The 27,153-nt window shown below is 39.8% G+C and overlaps 1 protein-coding gene, 1 long non-coding RNA gene and 1 other non-coding gene across 10 annotated transcripts in view; 2 read left to right on the top strand and 1 right to left on the bottom strand.

Moving 5' to 3' along the window:
* Window positions 1–947: 947 nt before the first annotated feature.
* LOC141570555 (uncharacterized) lies at window positions 948–7,615 on the top strand. The gene is made up of 3 exons (XR_016020884.1): window positions 948–1,078; window positions 2,816–2,898; window positions 7,528–7,615. It is a non-coding gene; the product is annotated as an uncharacterized LOC141570555 (long non-coding RNA).
* A 2,706-nt stretch (window positions 7,616–10,321) lies between these two features.
* Window positions 10,322–27,153, top strand: part of FERMT2 (FERM domain containing kindlin 2) — a 78,601-nt gene continuing 61,769 nt past the window's right edge. For 6 of the 8 annotated variants that reach the window (XM_019725713.3, XM_019725712.3, XM_019725710.3 and 3 more), the window contains exons 1-2: window positions 17,029–17,394; window positions 17,798–17,963. In XM_019725713.3, the coding sequence (XP_019581272.1) occupies window positions 17,807–17,963 (157 nt within the window). In that variant the 5' untranslated portion in view covers window positions 17,029–17,394; window positions 17,798–17,806. Of the gene's footprint in view, window positions 10,345–17,028; window positions 17,395–17,797; window positions 17,964–27,153 lie in introns of those variants that run through there. The other 2 variants (XM_088797339.1, XM_019725707.3) reach the window with 2 other exon arrangements.
* Window positions 25,308–25,381, bottom strand: TRNAI-GAU (transfer RNA isoleucine (anticodon GAU)). Its single transcript has one exon. It is a non-coding gene; the product is annotated as a tRNA-Ile (tRNA).

Here is a 27,153-nt window from a genome sequence, read left to right as displayed (position 1 = left end):
CTCAGTGTCAAGATCCTGCTTAGTCCAGAGTCTGAGAGGTCAGTTGGGGGTTCCCTGTCTGCTCCCCAGTACAAAAGAGTTCTGTATGTTTATCCTGCACACACCTGCTGCTGCAGAGTCTGGTGTTCCATTTGGCTGAAAGGGAGTTGTGTCCAGCTGCCTCCTTTTGTGTGGCTGGTTGGCAGGGTTATTTAGTGAGGAGAACCCTCAAGCATAGCTCGTGCTGCATCCTCTGGGGGGCAGTAATGGGTTGGAAAGGGCCAATCAAATACTACTAGAATTTACTAAATGCCTGTGAGGGCTCATTTCCTGGGGGCAGGGGCAGTAGAAGTCTTATGAAAATGCTCAGTCTAAACAATGTTTGGGCTCCAGACCAAACTGGTAAGGCCAGATGCTTCTCCCTTCAGGAAGGCTGGCCCTCCCGGCCCTCTGAGGCAGAACCCGCTGAGGCCACTCAGTGAGGCGATGCTGCACTCTGCCAAGTCTTGTTTATAGGGCCTACAGACCTAAAGTCATTTAAAGCAGTGACTTGCTCCATCTTCTTTATCTCTTTACACGTATATTTTATACTTTCCAATTCAAAAAGCTTGTTCTGATTTAAGAGAAGAAAAAGAAAAAGATGGAGGTAAAATTAGAGGTCTAAAGTAGAGGGAACTAACTATTGCCGAAGAATAAAGGTTTATGAATAGTTTTCACAAACCCTGGCTTTATTTTGATCTTTAGCCTCCCTAACCCTTTTTGAGTTTCTGGCAATGGTATTATACCTATTTTATAAATTTCTGGAAATCTCTCCAATTAACGCTATCTCTTTCCATCTCAGCAGTCATCAGTTAGGAAATCCTAAATTGGATGAACTACTCTAGTACATTTCTGATATTTATTAGGTAAAAGTTTTAAATCTTAACGTGGTTTCCATGTTTGTTTATTTCCTGCCACAGATGTGCAGTGAGTACTTACATGTGGCGGGCCGAGTTCCAGTCACATGGGGATGCGTCAGTAACGCATGTTTCTACCAATTTCTTCACTGAAGGATGGAGTGGTTGATGAATGATTTCATATGATCAATAGTTGAACATAGGTAAGTTTAATAAGCTTCTTTGCAGGGCTTCTAAAGTTCAAATATGGTCCTGAGAGAAAGGTGAGCCTTTTCTGTTGACTGTTTTCCCTTTTCTTTTTTCTTCTCCTTCAATTTTCCCAGATATCTCCTTAACCTTCCCCCAACACACACACACACACACACACACACACACACACACACACACACACACTTACATACACCTCTGTCTTTGTAAACCTCCTGTCTGAAACCTCACGCAGTTAAACACTTAATTAAAATTTTGTATGGTGACAATATTTGTATGTTTCAGTTATCCATTGCTGTGTCACAAACAGCCCCCAAATTTATTGGCTTAAAACAACAGCCATTTTATTAGTCATGATTCTGTGGATCAGGAATTTGGGCTGGGCTCACACTGAGCTGGGTCTTTCTGCTTCATATGACATTGGCTGGGCGCATTCATGGGACTACATTCAGCTGTGAGTTTGGCCAGGGCTGGAATGTCCAAGGTGTCTTCAAGGTTCTCTTCTCTGACCTCTCTCCAACACAGTGGTGGGACTTCTTACATGGCAGCTGTTTTCAGTGATGGAGACCCAGCCTTCGAAATTTCGCATCACTTCTGTCACATTTTACTGCTCAAAACAGATCACAGAGACCGTGCAGATTCAAGTGGAGAGGAAATATTTCCATCTCTTCTTGGGGCAGTGGCAAAGTCACAATGCAAAAAGCATGTGGGATGGGTTATATCATTGCAGCCATCTTTGGGAACATGAGCTACCACACTGTGTAGACCTGTTTTATGTTAGCTAGTAATCCACTATAAATCCCAGTTCTGGGCATTTGTAAAGTCCTAATGTTAGTTTGATTTTTCTCTGTACGTCTGTCTTTTTTTTTTTTTTTTTACTAATTAGTACTTGAGCTGCTAAGGATGTATTGAATTATAATCCTGAGTTCCATGAATATCAGTATTTTCAGTTCCCAGGCACAATTCAGATTATCAAATAGTTTACAACAGAAAGGAAGGTTTGAAAACTAGACTCAGGACAGGAGAGAGAACCCAAGGAAGGCTGGGTGGGAAGACATATCCATGGTGGCACCACAAGGATACTCTGGGTAGGGCACTGCTGTTGGCACTGCACACACTAGATGGGGACCATGGTGCCACAGGACTCCCAGTGACACTGTGCCTGTGCCTGGGGCATTGATTCTTCCCCTTCTAGCTCCAAGTCCTATGTAGGAACTACCAATTATTGAAATCTATTGGCTCCCTCTTTAACCAGGAAGCGGGGAAAGTCCTTTCCACTTCAAAGGTTGGAGCTCAGGGTATTCTGCCTCTTACATAGACTTACGTGACAAAGTTTCCCTGCAACTACATTGAGCTACCCAGCACTGAATAGCCAGTAGTCATTGCTGAAAACAGTACATTGTCCTGATCTGGCCCCTGCTACCTCTCTGACCTCAACGCCACTGAAGAAGCAATGCAAAACATCAAGTATGCTTCTGCCTCAGGGCCTTTGCACATGCTATTTTCACATCTGAAATGCTCTTCTCCAATATCTGCATGACTGTCTCTCTCTCACCTTATTTAAGTCTTCACACAAATATTACCTTCTCATAAGGCCTTCCAATAGTCATCATTCTATTTAAAATTGTAACACTTCACCCCACACCTTCTATCCCCCTTCCCTGCTTTTTTTTCCTTCTTAACTCGTAATATTACCTAACATACCATATGTATATTTTCTCTTCTCTCTCTAGAATGTAAGCTCCATGGGGCAAGGATTTTAGTCTGTTCTGTTCTGTGTGGTATCCCCAGCATCTAGAACAGTGCCTGGAAAATAGTAAGTGTCCAATAAATATGTCTTGCATAAATGAATGTGGAGCCAGTATCTACATGATCCCTTTGAAATCCCTTTGAAACACATTTGTTATACTGTTGACAAGGTTTCTTCTTAGAGTTTTATCCTCCTACCAATATATCTGCCTAGAATATGTTTTTCTCATTTTAAATTGATATACAAGACAAAATAAAAACTTTTGATAGGTTAAAATATTGCTTAATTTATTGTTCCCTTCCCCTCAACCAGACTTAACCCTCTGCCTAGGAGGAAATTAGATGAGTCAGACAGGATCATTTATTAGAAAACTGTACCTTATGCTTTGCACTCTTCTCAGCATTTCTAAATTGATATTTTGCTGATTTATTGCACTACTTTTCAGGGTATTACTGCAAGCCTGATACTTTTCAAGGTCATCCCTTTCATCCTTCATTCAAAAAGACATTAAGTTGGTCTTTTTCCAGTTTTCAGGAATGTCTTAGTCCTCAGAAGCTGCCTCGAGCAAAGCAGCACCAGTGACCTTAACTAATTTATGGTATATCCCCGAAGGCAAAACATCAAGCCCTGTAGATTTGAATACACTGATAGCGTTCAAATAGTCATCAGAAAGCCAAAAATATTTACTGAGCACCTACTGAGCATAAAGCTTGTGCTGGTTCTTCCCTTCTGTGGTTTGATGTCCTGCCTTCTCATTAGCTGGTGTGACATCGATGGAGGAGTTAATCAAGCTCTGCCATCTGCACAGCCTGGGCAAACAGGAGGCAGAGGGAGAGGATCCAGCCGGCTTTAACAAGCTCTTCATGACGTTTCACATTGGTGTTCCTGGCAGGGGGCCCAGTTCCAGTGGCCCTGTTTCAGAGGATAGTGTATTTCCCTGTTTGTATAATAACCAGTGAAGATGACCTTTCTTCATTCATTCATTCATTTATTCATGCACGGAACACATATTTATTAATCCCCAACTCTGGATCAGGCATTGTGGTTATAACAATGAACAAAACAAAGTTCCAGCTTTCAGGAAGAGTATGTCAAATTGTACCACCTAGTTTTTACAATTCTTATTTTAATGACTACAAATGTACACAGAAGAAAGTGTTGATGGCTGGCACTTTTATCATCCCCAAAAGGCAAAAAGCCCGGGGCCAAAAGTGAACAAAAGGAAGAAAGGGGGGTTGGGTCCAATTCTTACTCATATTCCTAACAAGTGTCACCCACACACATTGAGAAGAGATAAGTAGATGTCATTCCACCTGCCCTCTCACCCCAGGCCTCTGTCACCCCATAACACTGCCTCTTGTTACGTACATTCCCCAAATGATGACACCTGGTTTAGTCATGAACTGTTTGTACTGAGATATGTGCCGTGGCCAGGTACCCAAGGGCTGTAATTTTTATAGCATTCAGGGCAGCATCACCTCATAAAATTCACCCTCTTAAATGCAAAACAATATATTTGTAACTATTTTCTCTCTCCTTCCTGCCTATCATTTGGTGCAGCCCGTTGGCTTCTGGAGCTTTGGAGCTTGCTTGTTTTCTATCTATTATTTGCCCCTGACAAGCCCTGCCCACAGCCTCAGGAGTTCATCTCTTCCCCAAAGTGGGGGAAGTGATGCCACATAAACACCCGGATATTTTCATAGAGTTGGCATTTAGTGAGCATGGAGCACCCAGAATGTAAAGCAAGGTAGTTTCCAACACAGTGAGCAAAAATTAACACAACCTCTGAGAAGCTGGATTAAAAGGAATAAAAATTAGGATGAACGATGAACAGTCATTTGTTAGATCTTCAATTCAGTGCAATACGCATTCTCTTAGAACACTTTCTTTCCTTGGCTTCCACACTCTCCTGCTTTTCCGCACACTTGCCTGGCTACTTCCTCTCAGTCTGGTTTGTGGGTTGTTCTCCTCCATCTGCCTTCTACTGGTTAGAGGGCCCCGAGGCTCAGTCTTGGGCCACCTTCTCTTCTCTATCTATCTACGCTTTCTTCCTTCGGCAATTTCACCATTCCTTAGTCTTTATTACTACATTTAATTTTCATTTAATTTTATATATAGATACATATATATAAAACTGTAATTACTATATGAGGGGAAGGAGGAAGGTAGAGAGTGAGGGGGTGAGGGGGAGTCATTTATTATGTTGGTGTAAAAGGAATTTCTGTTTAAAACATTAGAAATAATTGCAAAAACTACAATTCCTTTTGCACCAACCTAATAATACATATGTATGACTTTATTTACTATATATATAGAGAATATATATATATATATATATATATATATATATATATATATATATATAATTTAGTGACTCACAGATACATAGTTTCAGTTCAGCTCTCTCCTCTATACCCCAGGCCCACATACCTAATGCCTTCTTAACATCTTCACTTGGATGTTCCAAGGGCACCAAAAACTCAATATGTCAAAACTGAAGTTATGATCTCTCTCTCTCAAAACCTGACCTATCTTTGCTCCTGATATCAGGGAATGGTGCTTCCCATTCACTCAGTTACACAAGCTGAAAGCCCCGGAGTCCTCGTATGATATTTGCCTGTCTTCTATTGCCCACATCCAAACTATCACCAAGCTTTGATGTTTGCCTCCTAAATATTACTCAAATTTGTTCCCTTCTGTTCTACTCCCATCACTTCAATCCACACAGAGATCATAAATCCTCTGGATTTGACTCCCGCTGGTCTACCCACATCCATTTTTGGTTTCCTACCATCCATTTTTTACAAAGCAGCCAAAGAGATAATTCAACATACAAAGGTCTTCAATGGCATCTCTGCTGCTGTTAGGATAAATGTGGTCCCTGCCTACCTGGATCAACCCTCATTTGATCTCTATTGCCCTTCAATCTCTCCATCCAGCTCCCCAGCCTTATTTCGAGCTCTCTTACCTACATGTATCCCTATCACAGGACCTTTGTCCTCCAACCTGGAACTCTTTATTTACTCTCCCTTCTTGGCATTTATTCTGATTCATGCTTCAGATCTTGATTGTCTCTTCCCCAGCACCACAAAAATATTTGTTAAATGATGTTGGGGTTTGAAGGGGGGACTCACAAGTAAGACTTCCATTTTCCCTGCCTGGGATTAGAGCCAGTTGAGAGAGAAGAGATGGAGAAAACAATCAGATGGAGATAAAAATATCAGTTTTAAGGTCAATAGGGTTGTTTGAAAATGAGGCTTAAGTGTGCAGCGACACTGGTATCTCCAGTATACAACCCGAAATCAGGCAGGCTCAATCACCTAGTCTCTGCTGCACTGGAAAACTCCACACCCGTACCCATAGGACAAGCCCCTCACACAACTCACCTCCTACAGGAAGAACAGAATATGTGTTCAAGAAAGGAGAGGAGAAAGGGGTCAGTCTATGTCCCCCCCACCACCGTCAAGAACCTTCCCCTGACTCACCAGCCAGGTAACCCACTCCACCTCCATAGGACAGAATAAGAGGTACAGAGAGGTCAAATGTATTGGGAAAATCCTTCTATGTAGAAACCAGAGGAATGGTTAAGAAGCAATATACCCCTAACAAGTCAATAAGTGGTTGGATATATGGCTGAATGAATGAGTGAATGAACTAGACATCTACTAAGTGTCAGGCATAAAACTAAGTATTGGGGATACAAAATAAAAAAGAACATCTAATATTTATCAGTACTACATGACTAGCTCTCTTTTAAGTGCTTTGTCTGTATTAATTTAATATATTAAATATATTAATATATATTTATATTATTTTAACTTTGTTTAATATAATTTAATACATTGTATGTATTATATAATTTATTCTAATATATTTTATAATTATATATTATATCATATAAAATAATTCAATATTTATTAATATTTGTAATGCATTGATATACTTAATCACTATAGCAACTCCTCATCTTTGGGGAGTTGTTATAGCAACTCCCCATCCTCATCTTTGTGTCCCATAGGAGGGGGCCTGACTGATGGGAGCTGTAAGCACTGGTCAGGCTCTGCTCTTCTTTACATCAGTCATCCCTCTGACTGGGCTGAACTTTGTTCTGATTGCCAATGGTCAAATATTTTAAATATCACCCTTGAATTAATACAGCTGTAATAAGGTTATTTTTGTCCACATTTAAAATCGTGGCATATTACAGTTCAGAGTTCTTAGTTCCTTTTAAAAACAAGAATGAACTATATAAAGTATAGTCAAATTCATAGAGACAGAAAGTGACATAGTGGTTACCAGGGACTGGAATTGGCGGGAATGGGAAGTTTAATAAGTACAGAGGCTCAGTTGGGGATAATGAAGAAGTTCTGGAGATGGATGATGGTGATGGTTGCATCACAGTGTCAATGTACTTAATGCCACTAAACTATACACTGAAAATGGTGAATTTTATATTATGTATATTTTAGCACAAAAAGTTACTACAAAAACAGTCAATTAAAGAAAAGAATGAAACTACAAGTAGAAAATAAATTCATATCGATAATAAAAGGATAGAAAAAAATGATAGGTGTTCAGAATGACAATGAAAATGGTTAGGGATATTCATTTCTTTGAAGAGAGTAAAGAAAGATTGCTTACTATTTGTATAGCTGGTATACTAATACCTTATTTGAAATTTTTAACTTTTCACAGAGAGAAAATACTTAATCTCCAAGAGAACAAGATGAAATTTAAAAATTTGGGTTGATTACTGGAAACACTCCCTGTCTGGAAGATAAGTATTAAATTATGAAATGGTCTCCTCAGGGAAATTGTGAAAGTCATCATCCGAAATAGTAAAATTAAATCAGATAAAACATTAGACAAGCCTAATGTAGGAAATGATTCTGTTCTGGTTTGGAGGAGAGAGACTGGAAGCCTTGCTGGGGCTTTTCTATTCTTTATTTTAAAGATTCTGCCAAGAAGCAAAACTCATATGCTCAGTTTCAGGAATAAGCTCTTAAATTGCTATTCGGAGTTCCTGAAAAACAAGTGTTTTACCAGAGGTCGGAGGTACAGTTTGGGTTCTATTTTGAGTGTATTTATCCAGAGACCCAGGAATGCCCCGCTCCTGCACTGCCAAGCATCCTTTATACTCACTTGGCTCAACCACATGAAAAGAAAGAGACAAATGAAGCAAAGTTCTGCTTCACTCATAGCTGAGTAAGCACTTCATACTCCCACAAAGGGAGGGGAGGGGGTCTCTGGCTAGATTGGAGAATGTGGCTTCTGCTTAAGTTCTAGGTGAGGTCTCATTTCCTTCCCCCCAATAGGAGGGGCCTGAGTCTATGGAAGCCACATGGAATGAAAGAGAGGAAGGTGTTGAGCCTGCCCCAGGTGTGGTAAACTTACCACCAACACAATGTTGTACATAGGTGCAAACTTCAATGTATAGTACCTTGCCTTGCCTGTTAACAAAACGGTCCCAACTAATAATCTAGGCTCTGAACAACAAAATTAACAACCCCTCTCTTGGGCCTGCAGACAACAGAGACGGGCAAAGACAGGTGTTGGGAGGAGGTGGAAGTGTCCTCTTCCCCATTTCCTCAAATAAAATAATTTATGAGGGCTTATTAAATTCTAGAAGTGCACAGTTATTTACTATGTATTCAAATGTTCACTTCCTTTAGAAGTGAGAAGACCATGGAAGCCTTTATAGACTTAGAGGATGAATGTCTAGGAATATTGTGGTTTGAAAATAAAAAATCCTATTACAAAAGGAATCTTGGCTATAGTTAGAATAGGAAGACAAATGTTTTGGTTGGAAAGGAAAATTTTAAAAGATAAATTCAGACAAAATTAAAGGAGAGTAGTACTGTGACATTGAGTATACCATTGTCATAAACATGAAATGAAAAAAAAACACAAAAACCCAAAAATCAACTTTATGCAAGGAAAGAGGAGAAGACCAGAAGGAATACAAAAAAAAAAAAAAAAAAAAAAAATGTTGAAAATGTAGAAGACAAAAACCTGAGAATTTCTCAGATAGCCCTTCAGGTTATGAATGAAAGGGTACTATCTATTCATTTTCATTCATTCAGTAAACATGTATTGGGTGTGTATTTTTGTGTCGGGCACAGGTATGTGTGGAGTATAAAACAAGGGTGGGAAACACACTATTCCTTCAAGGTGGGGGTGGCATATATTAACCAAAGAATCACACACACATCTAATTATAAACTGTGAAAAGTGCTGTGATACAAAAGAAGAGGGTGAAAAAAAAGAGCATGTAACAGTGAACTGAGCTAGTGTAGGAGTGAGGGAAAGCTTCCTTTACATGGGGTATTTTCATGGTGTGTCAGGCTGGGTTTCCCCAAAAGCAGACCCTAAGACAAGGATTTGGGCACAAGTGACTTATTTCAGAGTTGATTCCAGGAAGCTGTGTGAATGAGTAGGGAAGTGAGGTGGAAAGGATAGAAAACCATTAATGAAGAGGATAGAAAAGGCACCCCGTGTTTTGCAACACAGAGGTCATTAGTGATGTAAGAACAGTGTTGGTGGAGGGGTGGAAACAGACCAATTTGGGGGTGAACTAAAAAGTAACTTAGGGTTGAGAAAGCAGCAATGTTGCTTACAGGTATTTCATGTGAGTGGTTTTGTGTTCAAGGGAATCATAGCAGTAAATGAGTAGTGAAGGGGTATATGTAATCAAGAGGGACCTTTTTCTTTCTTTAAATGGGAGACAGTGGAGTCTATTTATATGGTGATGGCAGTGATCTGGAAGCAAGGAGAGAATTAGATGAAGCAGGAAAAATTGCTGATGCAGGAATAAGGTGGATACCTCCAAGAGCCAAGTCCTAAAGGGAGGCTGCATGGCATTCAAAAACCAAGAGTTTATCTTTAAATTGGTGCAAGGACACTTGTTCCATCTCCTTACTAAGTTCTTAATGAATTATTTACTGAATTTTGTTCGAGACAGACAAGCTTTGCAGTGACACCTCCCAGGCACCAGATGGTGTTATTCAGCTGTGGTCAATTCTCTGTCACCTGAGAATCTTCTTAGGAGCAAGTAGGTAAAAAGCACTTTTGTCCTTCCAAGTTGGACTGAGTTGGCCCTAGGGCAATTGGAATTGCAGGTGACTTACTGGTTTTGGCACTTTTAATGGAACTGCAACTCCTGGTTTGGGAAGAATAGAGGGTTTATGCATTTGAAAAGGACATTGTGATACAAAGCACAAAGAGTAGGGAGCATTTCTCCGAATGGGGGTTGGGAGTCAGTCGTTTACCTGCTACCAAAAACTGGGAGGAACCAGCTAGGCAGTGAATTACGCTGAAAATCAGGGCGGAGCCTAGTGTGTTCACCAACAAGAAAACACTGACCCAGTCGGAGTTTCTGCTGTTATAGGAACTGACTGCATGGAGGCAATTGTGGGAATTGACCTCTTAGCCTGTGACCTTCCAGCGGTTTATACGTGGTGCCCATACTGTCCCCAGGCCAGCTGACCCCCAGTGATAGCACCTCTGAACCAGGCAAGTAGGCATCTGTGCTGTCACCACGGTTTTTCCTTTGTGGGCCTTTGAATCTCTGCTCTCGATGTACTGAAATAATCTCTTAATCACATCCTTCCTTTCTCACATCCCAGCCCCTATCTGACTCCTGGGAGGGTGTCCATCTGAGCAGCATAATAACCCAGCCAGCCCCACCCTCCCGTTGACTAATATTAACAGTATTTTTTTAAAATATGTTTATGTACCCATTTGCTGTGTCCTGCTGTGCCTTTCCACTTTCATAAAATGGTTAGAGGCTTCCAATAATCCAGTCCTTGCAAACTGGTGTGTATCTCTTCTGCCTTGGCAAAGACTTCTCCTGTTTCCTTCCCCCTGAATCTTTGAGGTCATCCCGGATAATCCTGGATGGATCTTGGTTTCAGTTTTAAGCAACTATCTCCCCCTTATGTTTTCCATAGTCTTTATGGATGGTCAGGTCTCCTTTGTTTTGAAAAAGCATCTTTGTTCCTGCAACACCTCCAAATTACCATGCTATTTCTTGCTCTTTTCCCTGATAAACTTCCCTTTTTCTTCTTTAACTCCGATACCTGTCTTCAGTCAGCTATAAAATTATCCTCTACAAGGTGAATAATGATTTTCACCAGTTTCTGTGTTCTTCAATCACTCTATTCTTCTAGACTTCTCTGCATCATTGGATACTGCAGACCACCCTTTTCTTCTTAAAATGGTTTATTTCTTCTCTCTCTCTCTCTCACCGCCCCCCGCCCCCCCCCCCCCCCCCCGTCTCCCTGCCCCCACTTCCCCACCCCCTCTTTCTCCTTGCTTGACATTGGACTAACTTGATTCTTTTTCCACCTCTGATCCTTTCTCCTCTGTTGCCTTAGATGACTCTTCTTCCTGCTTCTGCCTTTGGGGAGCAGTTACCCAAAGGTCAGTCAGTCTCTTTGGGGGGTTAAGTCATCCATTAATGATTTCATCCATTAATGAAATCTATGTTAATGATTTCTCTGTGTGATCTGATCCTCTCACAGTATTGCCAGGCTTATTTACCTAATCCCCCCTAAATGTTTCCACTGGGATATATGGCTTTCACCCCAAGTTCAATATTTCTTTTTAAAAATACCTCATCTTTCCCTTGCTCCCTGAGATCAGCTCTTCCCAACTTCCATTTCCCAGTTCACTAACTCTGCTGTTCTTCTTGGTCACCCAAATGTAAAACCTTTGGAGCGTTTATGACCTTCTTCTTTCAGACCTAAGTTTTAATCCCAGTTCTTCCATATACCAGCTGTGTGGTTTAGGACAAGTTATATAACCAAGGAACCAATCTGACCATCAGCTAACTCACATTAAATAAGGATAATAATAAAAACTCAGGGTTATTGTGAGGAACATTTAATGTGCTCTACATGGCACTTACAGCATCAAAAAATACTCAAGAGCTTCTGATAATAATTCTTTTGAAATTCTCTCTGCCTGCCCCCCCCACCGCCACCCCCAACACCACCACCCTCTATTGCTTACTTTACCAGCCAAAGGCTTTTTCTTACATCTAAGTTATATGAACAGATTCCAAAACAACCTTCTGGATTCCAGTCCACCGCTCTTCTAATCCATCATGCATATTTTTGCCAGATTAATCTTACTTGAATATTGCTTTCATGATGTTACTACCATGCACCAACTTTTTAATGACTCCCGTTTTCTGTCTCTGAGTCTAAACTTCTGTCCTCCCTAGCCTGGCCTCACGCTATGCTCACTCTTCCCCAGAGCATCTCCTGGCATTGCTTCCTTTCTTCTCCCCTGCTGGTGAGCATACCTTGCTCACTTCAGCCTCCTGATTTCCCACATTGCTCTGATCCACAGGCCTAACTCTGTCTACTCCTTCAGATCCACTTCAATTCATCTTCATAAAACATCCCATGACTTCACTGATGACCCCCTTTCAGAGGCTAGTTATCACAATCCTCAAAGTGGGTCTGTTCTTTACAATTTAGTCTCTACAATAATAGAGTTTTTCTCCCTTCCCATTTTATGAATCATTTTTTGAAACACTTGTACTAATATTAATAACCCAAAGATGGAAATAACCCAAATATCCTTCATTCATTGCGTGAAAGACATTTTGGTTGTTTCCATTTTTTGGCTATTATTAATATTCATATACAAGAATTTGTGTGAACATATGTTTTCAATTCTCTTGGGTATGTACCTAGGAGTAGAATTGCTCGGTTATATGGTAATTCAATGTTTAATGTGCTGAGGAACTGCTAAATTGCTTTTCAAAACAGCTGATCACTTTGCATTCCCATCAATAGTGTACGAACTTGCAATTTCTCCACATCCTAGCCGAAACTTACTTTGTCATCTTTTATATTATATCATTTTCGTGGGTGTGAAGTGTTATCTCATTATGGTTTTGATTTGCATTTCCCTGAGGCCTAATGATGTTGAGCATTTTATTATGGGCTTATTGGCCATTGGTATATCTTCTTTGGGGAACTGTCTATTCAGATCAGTTCCCCATTTTAATTAGGTTATTTGTCTTCTTACTGTTGAGTTGTAATAGCTCTTTATATATTCTAGATATAAGTCCCTTAAGAGATATATGATTTTCACATACTTTTTCCCATTCTATGGGTGTTTTTTTCACATTTTTGGTGTTGTCCTTTGAAACATAGGCATTTTTAATTTTGATAAAATCCAATTTAGTTTTTCTTTTTAGTCACTTTTGCTTTGATGTCTTATCTAAGGAGCCATTGCCTAATCCAAGGTCACAAAGGTTTACTCCTGTTTTCTTGCAAGAATTTTATAGTTTGGATCTTACATTTAGGTCTATGATCCATTTTGGTTACTTTATATTTATGGTGTAAGGTAGAGGTCTAATTTCATTCTTTTTGTATGTGGATATCCTTTCTGTTGTTTTAAATATAAGCTCCTGCATTAAACAGATGTGACCTTAAGAGCTTGTGACCTGTAATAACATCTACATGTCTGTCTCAGTGCCCTGCCTGCATTGTGCTAAGCACACAACTAGCTACTTTGTTCGTGTGAGTGTACGTGTGAACATTTCATATTTTTGTCAGGGTCAGAACATTTCACAAAATGACACGATATTCAAATTAAATCAAAGAAAAAATATTTTTTAAAGTATCACCCAGCATGATTTTCTACAAAATGCTTTCTATACTCCAGAGCAGTAAATGCAAGCAGTGCATTTGTTTTCCCTTGAAGTAGAGATTTCAGTATATCTCAGAGCCCTTCTTTAGGTCTGTGTTGAAACAGCTCCACGCCTAACAAGTCTTCCTTGTTTCTCAGTTTACCAGTCCTTTTCTTACTGTTTACAGTGACTGCCCACTTCTAGCCAAAAATGTGGCCTCTACAACCTTCCCTCCCATTCTGAGCTTACATCCCATGCCCCTTGATTTCTACTACCTCCTTAGTAGCTTTACCATTATGTTCCAATTTTGGCAGTCCCTGAGACAAAGAGAGAATTCTGCTCAGCTGGTATTTGACAGGAGTCATTCATTACATTTCATCTTGCTGGCCTCATGTGGCATTTTTAAAGAGCATTTTAAACCACCCTTACACATTCACACTCACACAAACCTCTTATTTTCTCCTATCCCCCAGCCCCTCTTTTTTTTTCACACCCAGCGGTTATATTGTGTATTAACTTTTTAGAAACATAAAGCACAGTTCAGGCTCAGAGAAAAAGCTGAAGTCAACCTGCGGATTACCAAGCCCGAGGGCTGCATTTGACGGCAGATCTGTGAGGTATCATTTAGTCTAAATCTAAGTTCGGTGCTTGGTACCTTATTTGGATATTGCTGCTTTCAATGCTTGAGCTGTTCTTCCAAACACTGGAGTTCTCAGCTACTTTTCAGTATGATGTAAGTACTACAAGTATTGCGCTGTCTTAGAGGGTCTAGTGGGAGATTCCAGATAAGATTCCACATCTGAATACACGGAAAAACTTTAGGTGGAAATAAACATTTAAGAAATGCACTTGAAGGTCTCACTTGATAAACTAGAAAAAAAAAGTTTCAGAGATTTGACTCTGACTCCTCTTTAATCTTCAAAGCAAGCAACAGCTTGAAATACTCAAAAAGAAGGCCTGAAGAGACCAGCTGCGCCCATCGTAGTCTAATTATTCCTCCAACGGCACTTAACAGAGGGTCACTGCCTTGCTGTGCTTTCTACTGCTCAAACATGAGCTGCTAGTTTTCTAAAGCTAGTCAAGTTTCCTATAAAGCTGTAACTATTTCAAATATTATGAAATGGAGCTGTCATTCACAATGTTAAATCCCCCCATCACTATATGTATGGGCCATTCATACGAGTGGGCAGCAGTCAGTGTAGTAGTCATTGTAGTGGGAGGTTCAGAAAGTAACTCCCAGGAAAGTGAGAAAAGAACTGGAATGTGGAAACTGAATATTAAAAGAGTTTCTGAGACATGACAGTTGTCTTCCACAAATTTGTCTGAAGGAAAGGGAATAGTCAGAAAGGACATGGATATTTATGGTTCTACAAAGGCATGTCTGGAGAAGTCATAGTTATGCCGAGCTTATTGGAGCACTTGTCGAGGTCATTAAGGTACAGTTTTTAGCCTCTTACCAGGTCCCATTTTAAATCTCTATCCCCCCACCTCCAGCTTTTTTTCCCCTTGTTTTATACCATTGATAATGTATTCTATCTCATGGTTTGTGCATCCTTATACAGTGCCATATCTTTTGGGGATAAGGTGTGAAAATAAACACATAAAAATGTAAAAACCAGGATTTCCCCAGTAATGAGATTTGTCCATGGGAAAGACCTGTTTCCTTGACATTTGTGTTAATTTGGTGCTAGAATGTTTTCCATTTTCTTTGTGCCAAGTTATTTGTAAATTTGTGGGCAATGCAAAGAATTTGAAGTCCCTGATCTCAAAGAACTCATGTTTTATTTGGAGATATTCAAAGACACAAGGAAATCCCTGAAAACCCTGCCAGAAGTCTGGTAGCTGCTCTATCTGTTATATCTATCATTGTGAATGTGTAGCTTGCACAGAGAAATTGAGATGCTGAGTGTAATTTAAGCTGGTAACAGAAAGGTTCTGAATGCAAAGCTTTCGAGTTTGTAGAAAATAAAGAATAAAAGACACACACACGCACACACACACAATTTCCCATGATCTCAACACACAGACAACTTGTTAACATTTTGGTGTTTCCTTGCAGGCTTTGTGATTTTACAGCGGCATGTAGTTTTGTACCTTAACAAGCAATTCCCTATTTTATTAAAAACATTTTTCTATATAATTCAACACCATAATTTAAATAAACATCCTCTCCTGTCAGGACACTCATATTGCTTCCCAGTGAACTACTTGGAACCTCCATGGGTAGAAATAATTGGAACGTGGAGAGACTACAGACTCGGGGCACCAATTTCTCCATGATGACTAGCTGAAAATACTGTAGTGGTTTTCGCTATTTTTTGTGCCAAACCTCTGGCATCTGACTAAATTTCACCGCTTTCCTTTTACTCCTTTGTAAGTCCCACCCCTTTCTCCAGGCCTCTAACGTCCCTTTCCCAATTGTATTGAAGGATTATTTGCCTAGTCAGTTCCTCTTCGAAGTGTTTGACACAGCTCAAGACGACTTTGAGACTCTTAAAACTGGGGTCTTTTATGGGACCTGGGATAGCTTATCTGAATCTAAATCCTTACCGGACCTAAATACTTTGAGCTATGCATTTGCCAGCGAGGCAGCTTCCCTGGCTCCCCGTTTCTGAATAGAGCCCGCTCCACAGAGTGCAACAGTAAATGGGGAAGTGGAAGTACGGTAGTAAGTTCTCCATCACTAGTCAGTCTCAACAGGTAAGGTTCTTTAGTTCTTCCCTATACTTGCTGGCACCAGTCCAGAGCTATTAAAATTCCTTCAAGGTGTGGCTGAGAGTGGGTTAGAGGATGTATACCCATCTAAAAGCCTTAGTAGACTGTTAGATCTAAGTTGCATATAAAAATACACTAATACGTAGAAAGAGCTGGAGAAAGTTTGAGTGAAAAAAAAAAATCACTGCGCTGGTTTTTCTTTTTCTTTTCTCAAACAAGAGCATCGTGAGACGGTCGTATTTGAATCGCTTCTGGTAGGAGCTTCCGAACGGGTTAAGAGCGCCTGCAAACTGTTGGGAGTCCAGTAGGAGTTGCTGCTTGTGCCGGACATTGCTTGCAAAGCAATTTTTGTGGCTCGCCTCCCACTGGGTTTCTCATTCTTTTGTGGGATGTTCATGGAGCTGGCTTGGACATTTACTTTTTAAAGTTTTTACGTCCCCAATCCCTCTCTCCAGCTGCCGGAGTGCGGCACCTCTCATCGCCCCGAGACTTTTGGACTCGCTCCAGGCGTGGGGAGGGGGCGGAGGGACTTTGTTCCCTGAAAACGACCTTGCCCTGGGAATTTCCTGTGGCCATTTCTCACGGACAAACCCCCTCCTCCGGCTGGAAGCGCAGACACGCACGGCTGTGGGTCCCTTCAAGCCAGAGACGCGAGCGCGGAAGGGAGCGCCTCGCCGCCCACCCGCGATCCCCTCGCTCCCCCGCCTCAGGTCCCGCCGCGGAGAGCCCGGATGTTGGATTCAATCCCTACGCCGGGTCCTTCATTTCCATAAAAGGGCAGCGGCTCCGCGGGGCTGAGATTGCTGCGGCCGCGGGCGCCCCCCGCCTCCCCCGCACAGCTCCCGCCCCCGCGCCCAGCCCCGGAGTCCGCGCGGCCCCCTGCCCGGAGCGCGACCGCAGCGGACGGCGGGGGGAGGGGGAGAGGCGGCCGGACCCGCTTGAGGCTGCTCGTCCGGGCGGAGGAGAAGGGAGCAGGCGCGCCCAGCTCCAGTGGGTCTGGGACTGAGGGGGCGGGGAGAGAGGGGTGGAGCACCGGCTGAGAGGCAAGGGGCCTCGACGACGGGACTCCATTAGACGCTTGGGCCGGGAGGCTGCGCTTCGCCCGTTGAGGAGGGCGACCGATCGCCGCTGCCCCGCGAGCCCTCGCCCTCGCGCCTGTTGCCGCGCGAGTCCCAAGTCGGAGGCGCGAGGAACGCGCGGTGAGGGGCTGGGACCCGGGCTGGGACCTGAGGGGGAGCGCGGGTGGGAAAGAGGAATGTGGAGCCCGCGGGCGGCGTCTCCGCGGGTCGGGGTGCGGCTCGCAGGCCGGCAGGTGAAGCCCGCTACGGTCCGCTAGGCGCAGGCCGCCGGGCTGGAGCCGCGCGGGGCGCAGGGGCAGCCGAGGGCCGCTGCAGGCGGCAGCGCGGGGCAGCCGCCGGGAAGGGGCGCAGGGCGCAGTCCTGCCCGCAGCCCTGCCCCACCGCCGCTGCTCTCCGGAGTTCGTGCGGAAACCCTCGGGTCCTCCACGGTCTCCCACCCCGCGGCCGACTCTGCGAATTCGGTGGGATTTGCCTGCCTTTGGGGGAGTGACGCTTACGAGAGCCATTTCCTCCGTGCTCGCAGGAAGGAGCCATGGCTCTGGACGGGATAAGGATGCCAGATGGCTGCTATGCGGATGGGACGTGGGAACTAAGCGTTCATGTGACGGACCTGAACCGCGATGTCACCCTGAGAGTGACCGGGGAGGTGCACATTGGAGGGGTGATGCTCAAGTTGGTGGAAAAACTCGGTGAGTAGCATCCCAGCAGCGTCAAAGTAACCAACTCTCCCAGACTGGGGGAGGGGGAAGACTTTCGGCGGGGGGAGGGGTGAGTTTTGAAAATCTTGGTTGGCACCCACAAATACTTCAAAAACATATAGCAGATCTTTTAATATTTAAGCAAGTAGACCTTTTCCCCTCTGCATCTTGTTTTGTTACGCTTGAAATTTTTATAATGTAGTGATTCCAGCTCCCCAGTTAATGAATTGCGTAGTTACCGGGGAAAAGTCCTTAATGCTTTACATTTTGCGACTTCATATTAAAAGAAATGAGAAAAGTGCGCAAATGGATGTTGAGAGGGGGATATTACAGGGCTTGTGGTTATCAATTACTTACTCTTAAGTTTCCCTGAATGTTGGTGACGTTTGGTATTGAGGATGATGCAAACTAAGAATAAACTGTACCGGAAAAATGTGCAACTTCTGGCGCCAATGTGAAGATTCTATAGCTATATTACTGTGTGATGGAGTGTATTACAATAATGTTCCAGTCATCCACTCGTACAAGGGGTGGGGCAGTGTTTCACTATCTATAGTCGGTGCTTTAAGTCAGCTATTTTGGGCGTTTGATTTTATTTTAACAACAAGGTAGTGAAAGAATTTTGTGTTAAAAAGCAGACATTGTTAAACCAATTCGAGATTGACAGTATTTACTTGGGTACAAATATATACTGGATTGATTTAAAACTGGCTTAATTTTAAATGATAGGGTATCCAACAATATGTAGGGTAGGCAAATTTCTCACTACACATTTTATTTGTGATGGATTTTCAATTGGAAGAATCTATTGAAATGATTCAATAGATGATTTTATCACAAGAAAAATGCTGGGAGGCCTGTCTTCCTGAGCTTTAAAGTGTCTTTTGTATGTAATGCAGTTCTGATAAAGTGATAGGTCTGGCATTGTCTTTTTTAGGCTTTTTTGTTTGTTTGTTTTAAACACTGCGTTCTTTCTTCAAGCCACTCTGGAAAAGTAGGAAAGTGGTATTTATCAGGTATTTCTTAACAAGGGATTGTTGTATACCTACCATATAAACTTACTGAAATAGTGCCCCTGTGTAATTTGCAAAATAAGGCAGAATTCATTAAAGTGGACCTTCTTTGTATCCCTGCAGGAAGTTTAATTATTGAAGGGCCAAAAAGAAGCTCCTTACAAGGTAGCCGCCTCCTCAGGACTGTGCATTGTTTGGCTCTCTGAGACATAGCCCAGGAAAGAGAGCCCCCCTGGGTAGCCCTTTGAAAATGAGATTTTGCGTATTGTTTTTCCAATTAACTGGTGGTTAACATTTTTCTTATCTGATTTGAATAAATCAATCACTGTTTGCAAAAAATTTGTGAACCTTTTTTGTCCAGCACTAGTGTGAATTAGTTCAGGAAGAAAATACCAAATATAATTGTTTTTATTTCCTTTGTTTTCAAAGGAAACAAGCATTTATATCAGAGATTGCTTTATATATGATAAATGGACCTTACTAATAACACTGATTTCAACAAGAGATATTGTGAAAAAGGAGCTGTTGAAGGTGACTGAGACAACTTGGAGTTCTTGAAAGCCAGCCTTTAATGAATAAATAATGACTTCTGTGTTTGTATTGCATTGATTAGAACTGTTTATTACAGACTCACAGGCATAAATAGAAAAATAGAGAATAAACTATTTGAAGAGAGAACTGATGTTAATTTTAAATTACTATAATTTTCATCTTTTAATGTTCAAGCATTTAAAATTTTTTTATGTAGTGAAAAAAAGCCCAACATGGTAGGAAATGCTATGTACATGGAAACCTTGCTTTTCTTGAACTGAGCCAGTACTGATCCTCTTATATTTTGACTTACAAATTGAAAGTGCTTTTCAGCATAATTATGACTTTCCTTTTTGATAAAAGGATAGCTAAGCGATTGTTTGCTCCTGGTTTTAGGAATGAATACTTTGAATGGTAAGCTATTTTGTTACCTATTGGCAAGTAGAGTTCTCTTCTAATAGAAATTCAGTAGGGTACCATTTAAAACTTACAAATCAGGGTAGTCAAATTAGAAAAGAACTTTATAATTCATCAGTTTCCTAAAACTGGACTGACCTGCTTTCTGAAGCCTCAGTTGGGTCACTGAAGGTGTTAAAGGGCAGACTAAATGGCTACTTGTCAACAGTAGCTAAAGTACATCAAAGCAACTTGCAGAGTCTAGATGATAAGAGGTGGAGATCATGGTAGGGATGAGAAGTTACAGGGTGTCATGTCACAGGATTGCAGAGCGGGATGGACAATTACCGTGTTTCCCTGAAAATAAGACCTAGCCGGACAATCAGCTCTAATGCGTCTTTTGGAGCAAAAATTCATATAAGACCCAGTCTTATGATATTATATTATATTAGACCCGGTCTTATTTTACTATAAGTAAAATACTCTTATATTATAGTAAAATACTCTTATAGTAAAATAAAACCGGGTCTTACATGAATTTTTGCTCCAAAAGACGCATTAGACCTGATTGTCCGGCTAGGTCTTATTTTCGGGGAAACACGGTAGCAGAACCAGGCTGCTGTAGCCTTGTAACAGTTAGGGTACCTCAGAACAGATGGTAGCACAGTATTCACCTACAACTTCAAACTCCAAATGCCTGTATGATACCCTTCCTGTCCTCATCAGAGTGTGTACAAATAACAATAGCATGTTTTAAGGCTGTCTTCCCATAGAGTCAGTGATAGCAGTTGTTTACCTGGGATTAATATTCTATGATGACTTCTCCCCTTAACACTGTATTAAAATTTTGTGTGTATGTGCACATGTGGAACTTTCTGGGAAGAGGCTTCTTAGCTTTCATCAGATTCTCAAAGAAGCCTATGATCAAAAAATGGTTGACACAAATTCTATAGATTGGCCCTTTAGGGTCAGCCTCATTGTGAAGGTACAGTGTTTGGCCCAGACTTAGGTAGTTAATTAAGCAAGCTATAAAAGTAGGTAGGTAATGGTTCCTTAGTATGTGTCAGCAACATCTTTATATTTAATCAGAATTTTATAAAGAACTTTTGTACTTTAGTTAAGGTCGTTAAACCATGGTTTTTAGGTATATGACTTTAATTCAAAGATCTGAAAGGTCCCTTTTAAATCTTAGTATAAAACACATTTGTCGTTCTACACTAATCTTTTTTTTTTTTTTTTAAAGATTTTATTGGGGAAGGGGTACAGGACTTTATTGGGGAACAGTGTGTACTTTCAGGACTTTTCTTCAAGTCAAGTTGTTGTCCTTTCAATCTTAGTTGTGGAGGGTTCTGTTCAGCTTCAAGTTGTTCTTTCAGTCTTAGTTGTGGAGGGCGCAGCTCAGCTCCAGGTCCAGTTGCTGTTGCTAGTTGCAGGGGGCACAGCCCACCATCCCTTGCGGTAGTCGAACCGGCAACCTTGTGGTTGAGAGGATGCGCTCCAACTGAGCCATCTGGGAGCTCAGCTGCGGCTCAGCTCAAGGTGCCGTGTTCAATTTTAGTTGCAGGGGGCGCTACCCACCATCCCTTGCGGGAGTCGAGGAATTGAACTGGCAACCTTGTGGTTGAGAGCCCGTGCTCCAACCAACTGAGCCATCCGGGAGGCAGCTCAGCTCAAGGTGCTGTGTTCAACCTTAGTTGCAGGGGGCAGAGCCCACCATCCCTTGCGGGACTCGAGGAGTTGAACTGGCAACCTTGTGGTTGGGAGCCCACTGGCCCATGTGGGAATCGAACCGGCAGCCTTCGGAGTTAGGAGCACGGAGCTCTAACCGCCTGAGCCACCAGGCCGGCCCACCAGTGTATGCCGTGAAGAAGTGAGCTTTAGGGAATTATATCATGATGTGACAAACTTTTTGCATTTGTGACTTAGACTAGGCTGATACTAGACAAATAATCTCAACATTGATTCCCTCAATGATTATACCTCATTCTGAAAATGAAAAATTATTTCCACCTTTTTATTTTTTAGAAATACAGATTAAAAGCTTTAAATAGAATTTTTAAAGCTTATAGCACTTTTTGTTAGACTATTTTCAAGCCTGTTTAGTGTTTTTTATTTTAAAGGAAAGGGTTAAAATATAAAATATCAGGGATAAGGATTATTAAAATAAGATATGAGAAAACGGAATTGTAAAGTAGTTGTATCACAAAATTTATAAAGAAGAGGCCCGGTTTTGTGGGATTCCCTGATGTCCTCTGAAGATGACTGAGAAATATTAAAACTGTTCTCCATAGGATTTAGAGCTTAGTCAGGGTTGAGGATTCTAAACAGCTTTGTTTCATTGCATTTTAGTATCACTTTGTAAAAATTAGGTTTTTTTAAAACTGTACAATTAAATTTTTACCTTTTTATAAAAATTCATTTTTGTTGAAGAGTGAGGAATTTATTGTAACATGGAAACTCACTGAATGGAACTCTCCTGCCAACTCTTGAGCTTGGAGGGAAGAATAGAGTATATTATTTCTAAGTTTCTTCTAGCTGTGATTATGAGTAGGAAGAATGTAGAAGTTGGCTTAGATCAGGTTAAATAATAATCCAGAGGAAAAACATGTAAGTTGGAGGACTCAAGAATAACTAAAAAGAAATGTATGGAGTTGACTTAGAAAATTTGAGGAATATGTTTCTAAATGTAGCCTTTAGAAAGAAGTTGTCCTTGCTTTAAAGTGTGTTATGTTCTTGCCATAATAATGAAATAGAGTATATTTATGTTGGAGTGGCATGTTAGAATAGAGTTAGCTTGTGAGTTAGCATACATGACCAAAACACAGATTTTAGTTAAAATTACCCTTAAAAATCCCTTAAAGTGATCATGAAGTATAATATACACATTCCATCTCACAGAAGTGCAAAATAGCTAGTTTTCCCTTCAGAAACTGCAAAAATAAATTTCTTAGTTGAGCACCAGATGAAGAAATTGGCTTGCAGTAAGGGGCTTTGTTACACAAAAATACGTTAAATTCTAGGATTAGAGCTTGGCAAGATGCACATAGGGAGAGAGGCATAGGTAACTGGACAGCTCCCTTCTCGTACTTGTGCTTCGTGCTCTTGAGGAAGGATGATTATGTAGTGAAATGGTATCTATGCTATTGCAATCTTCAGTTTTTTCCACGAGGGCGTATAGTTGTATTAATGGAAATAAAATGATTACATGATGCAGCCTCACTGCATTCATAGTGAAAATATATGAAGATATTAAGAAATTTTTTAAAATCTTGGAATAGGGTGAGAGAAACATTGAATGGTGAAATCATACAATTACAGTGAATTGAATTTTAGTTAAATACGTACTACTTGATAGCAAGTTTGCTCAATGTTAAGAATACTGTTAATGGTCCATAGCAATTGGACATTGAATTTTGTGTTTCATAGTAAATTTTAAGCTCCTTAAAAATAAAGGACAATATGTAAATTTTACTAAAATTCTCATAGCACCTAATGAAGGAGCTGTATATCATGTGTTTGCTGCTGTGTCTTATACTTTATTTTTAAAAAATCAGCAAATACTATTTGATTACAACTAGAGTAGTTATTTATAGAGGCACTAAAAAGAATATATCTGTTTATTCAGTTTCTTACAGAAGATCTTGTTGGAAATATCTTAACAGCTATTGAAGAAAATTGAAAGAGAATTTAAAGTTTTACCTTTTATCTTTAACTATTAGATTGATGCAAAAGTAACTGCAGTTTTTGCAATTTTTAACCTTTTAAACCGCAGTTACTTCTGTACCAACCTAAATTTTTTTGAAACTTCAAGAATAGTAACAATTAACATCGTGTAATTTTTATGTAGATCACCAGTTACTATTTTACAATTTGATTTCTCTGTGTACACACATTCTCTCTCTCTCTCTCTCTCTCTCTCTCTCTCTCTCTCTCTCTCTCTCTCTGAACCATTAAGTTGCAGACTTCACAGGCCTTCAGACCTAGGTATTTAAAATATGTATCACCTAAGAATAAGGACTTTATCTTAACATATCACAGTATAGTTATTAAATTCAGGAAATTTAACATTAATTCAATACAATTGTCTACTATGCATCGATATTCAAGTTTGCCAGTTCTAGTAATGGCCTCCATTCAGGATCTCATTCCATGTTTAGTTGTAACTAAGGTGGCCTCTTAGTCTCCTTTAATATATAGAATGGCTACCAAGTTTGGAACCACAGGAAAATATATAATAAATGGTTTATTAAAATTACATTAAGATACATGTAAAGTAATAAATAGTACCTGTTTCCAGACTTCATAATCACCCTATAGAACAGTTCCTTGGCTTTTGTTTTCAAGATATTGTTTTACCTTTTTTTAAATAAGATTTTTATCAGTGCAAATTTGACTTTTTCATATAGTGTATTTTTGAAGTTCAGTTTTTTTCTTAGCTTACTATTAGATAAGTTGTTAGTAATATTTTGGGCTATAGATTTCCCATGTTGGCTGTCTTCAGACTGTAGTCGATGCTAATGGATTACATAGAATAGTAAGAAACAACATTCTAGCCCTGCAGGTTATTGGTGTGCTCTTTGGACAACTAATCCAACCTTCTGATTGGGTTTTGACATCTGTAAAATGGAAATTTAGAAAAAAACAAATGTTTTCACAGGTTTTGGTGAGAATTTAAAAAGATAATACATGTGGAAGTTTATTATATAAATTATTAGTACCATACAAATGAGAGTGGCTGTTTCTCAGTAGCATTGAAAGTGATTGAGTATACTGAACTGAAAAAAAAGGAAAGGGAGTTAAAATGTAATCTAGACTATTTAATGTTAATAGGTTCCAGCTTTAATGGTGGTGAATTGTACTCAGAAGGAGCTTAGTTTGGGAATGCTTTGTATTCTCACCCCTAAACATGAAAAATAGCTATCATTCCACCCTTCCTCTCACTTCCAAACACACACCTGCCTCTGTAATGTAGTAAAGAGCTATTTAACTACTGTTTTCATGAGATTTCTGAAATGGAATGGACCAGTAAGTGGATGATGGTATTTTGGAGATTTGAAAAATGTATAACCATGACGGACTCAGTAGTAAATTAATTCTTTACTTAATACATTTTATATAAGAACAATGTTTTTTTATTCAGTTATAACAAAAATGATGTAAAATTGTTTCTTGGCATATGAAAACATTTGGCACATTTAGAAACTAATGAAAATTCTTTCAGAAAAAACAAATGGTGTGTAGTATTATTATTTAAATAATTACTTTACTGAAATCAAAGGTATAATGCCAGTGCTATGGTATGTTACAAAATGGCATATATCTGCACAGTGTGAGGCAAACAGATATTGTAAAAGAATATTTTAAAGTATTTTTTTAAGGTGGGTACAGCTCACAGTGGCCCATGCGGGGATTGAACCCTCAACCTTGGTGTTATCAGCACCACGCTCTAACCAACTGAGCTAACAAGCCATCCCTAAAGTATTTTTTTTTAATTGAGATGTATTTTTTTTAAATTGAGATGTAGCAATTTTTTTAATTGAGATGTAGACCCGTATTTGTGGTTACAAATTCATATGCATTATAATCCATGCCTAACAAATTATTTGCATAATTATTGCATTTTTTCTTGTTATTTTTTTTCATAATGGCAAGTTTACTGGGGCATAATTTACATATAGCAAAATTCATTCTTTTTAGTATAATGTGCTGAGTTTTGACCAATGCATACAGTCATGTAAAACTACCATAATCAAGATTTAGAACTTATCCAACACTCCAAAAAGTTTCCTTGTTACTTTATAATCAGCCCATCCCTTCAGCCCAGCTTCAGAAAACCACTGATGCTTGGCCTTTTCTAGAATGTTCTATAAATGGAACCATACTGTATGTAGCTTTGAGTCTGGTTTCTTTCACTTAGCATAATACATTTTATTTAAAAAGTTTTTAGCATATAATACATTTTAGATTCATTCATGTGTGTGTCAGTTCTTTTATTGCTGAGTAGTAGTCCATTATGTGGACGTGAATCTTAGTTTATCCATTCACCAATTGAAGGGCATTTGTGTTGTTTCCAATTTTTGGAGATTATGAATAGGGCTGCTATAAACATCTTAATGAACATGTATTTTCATTTCTCTTGGATAACTACCTAGAATGGGGTTCCTGGGAAGTATCCTAAGTATATGCTTGAATTTATAAGAAACTGCCAAACTTTTCCAAAGTGGCCACATCATTTTGTATGCCTATCAGCACTGTATAAGAACAACACACACACACACAAATTGTATGAGAATTCCAGTTGCTCTGAGTCCTCCCCCAGTACTTGGTGTTGTCAGGTGTTTTTGTTTTTATTTTTGTTTAATTTTAGCCAGTCTAGTAAGTATATAGTGGTATCTCATTATGATTTTAATTCACATTTCCCTAATGATTAATGATGTTGGGAGTTTTTCACATGCTTATATGCCATCTGTATATCTTAGTGAAGTGTCTTCATTAAGACATCTTCTTTTGCCTTTTTTAAAATTGTGTTTTTCTTACTGAGTTCTTTATAGATTCTAGATACATGTCCTTTATCAGATAACGTATTTTGCAATATTTCCTCCCAGTCTAGCTTGTCTTTTCATTTTCTTAACACAGTATCTTTCAAAGAGCAGAGTTCTTAATTTTGATGAAGTCCATTTTATCAGTTTGTTTTCTAGATTGAGCTTTTTAAAAAAAATTGTCATGTATAAGATATCTGCTTATTCAAGGTGGCAAAGATTTTGTCCTATAGGTTGTATAGCTTGCTTACTTATATATTAAAGGACTATATAAGGTGTGGTAATGATTATGCATAGGAAAGAAAATAATTACATCATATGAATTACAACGACTACAATTTTAATTTAGTAGAATCTGAGGTATAAAATAATAGTCCAATGAAAACTGACTTGTCATCAGTCTACTAGAAAACTTAGACTTTTAGAACTTCAGTCATAAAAATGGATCTGTAGTGAAGTATCTTTGAATTATCAAAGAAAAAGTTCAGAGATTAATGCTATAGAAAAATTAAGTAAGTCTGGGTTCCAATTCTGGCCATACCACTTAATAGCTGTGTGATTTTTTTTACTTTGTTATTTTGTTTAGACTGGGTTTTCAATATTCAGAATCTCAGTTTCTTTATCTGTGCAGTGTAGATAAATACAGAATAAGCCTTCATTTAAATTCCCTTCCCTTTGTAATATATTAGAGTTCTTTAAAAT

This window comes from Rhinolophus sinicus, chromosome 3 (genome assembly GCF_057876585.1).
Source record: "Rhinolophus sinicus isolate RSI-liver-muscle chromosome 3, RSI-T2T, whole genome shotgun sequence".
NCBI classification, from domain to species: domain Eukaryota; kingdom Metazoa; phylum Chordata; class Mammalia; order Chiroptera; family Rhinolophidae; genus Rhinolophus; species Rhinolophus sinicus.
Note: the sequence above shows the minus strand (reverse complement) of the source record. Positions and strands in the feature narration are given on the sequence as shown.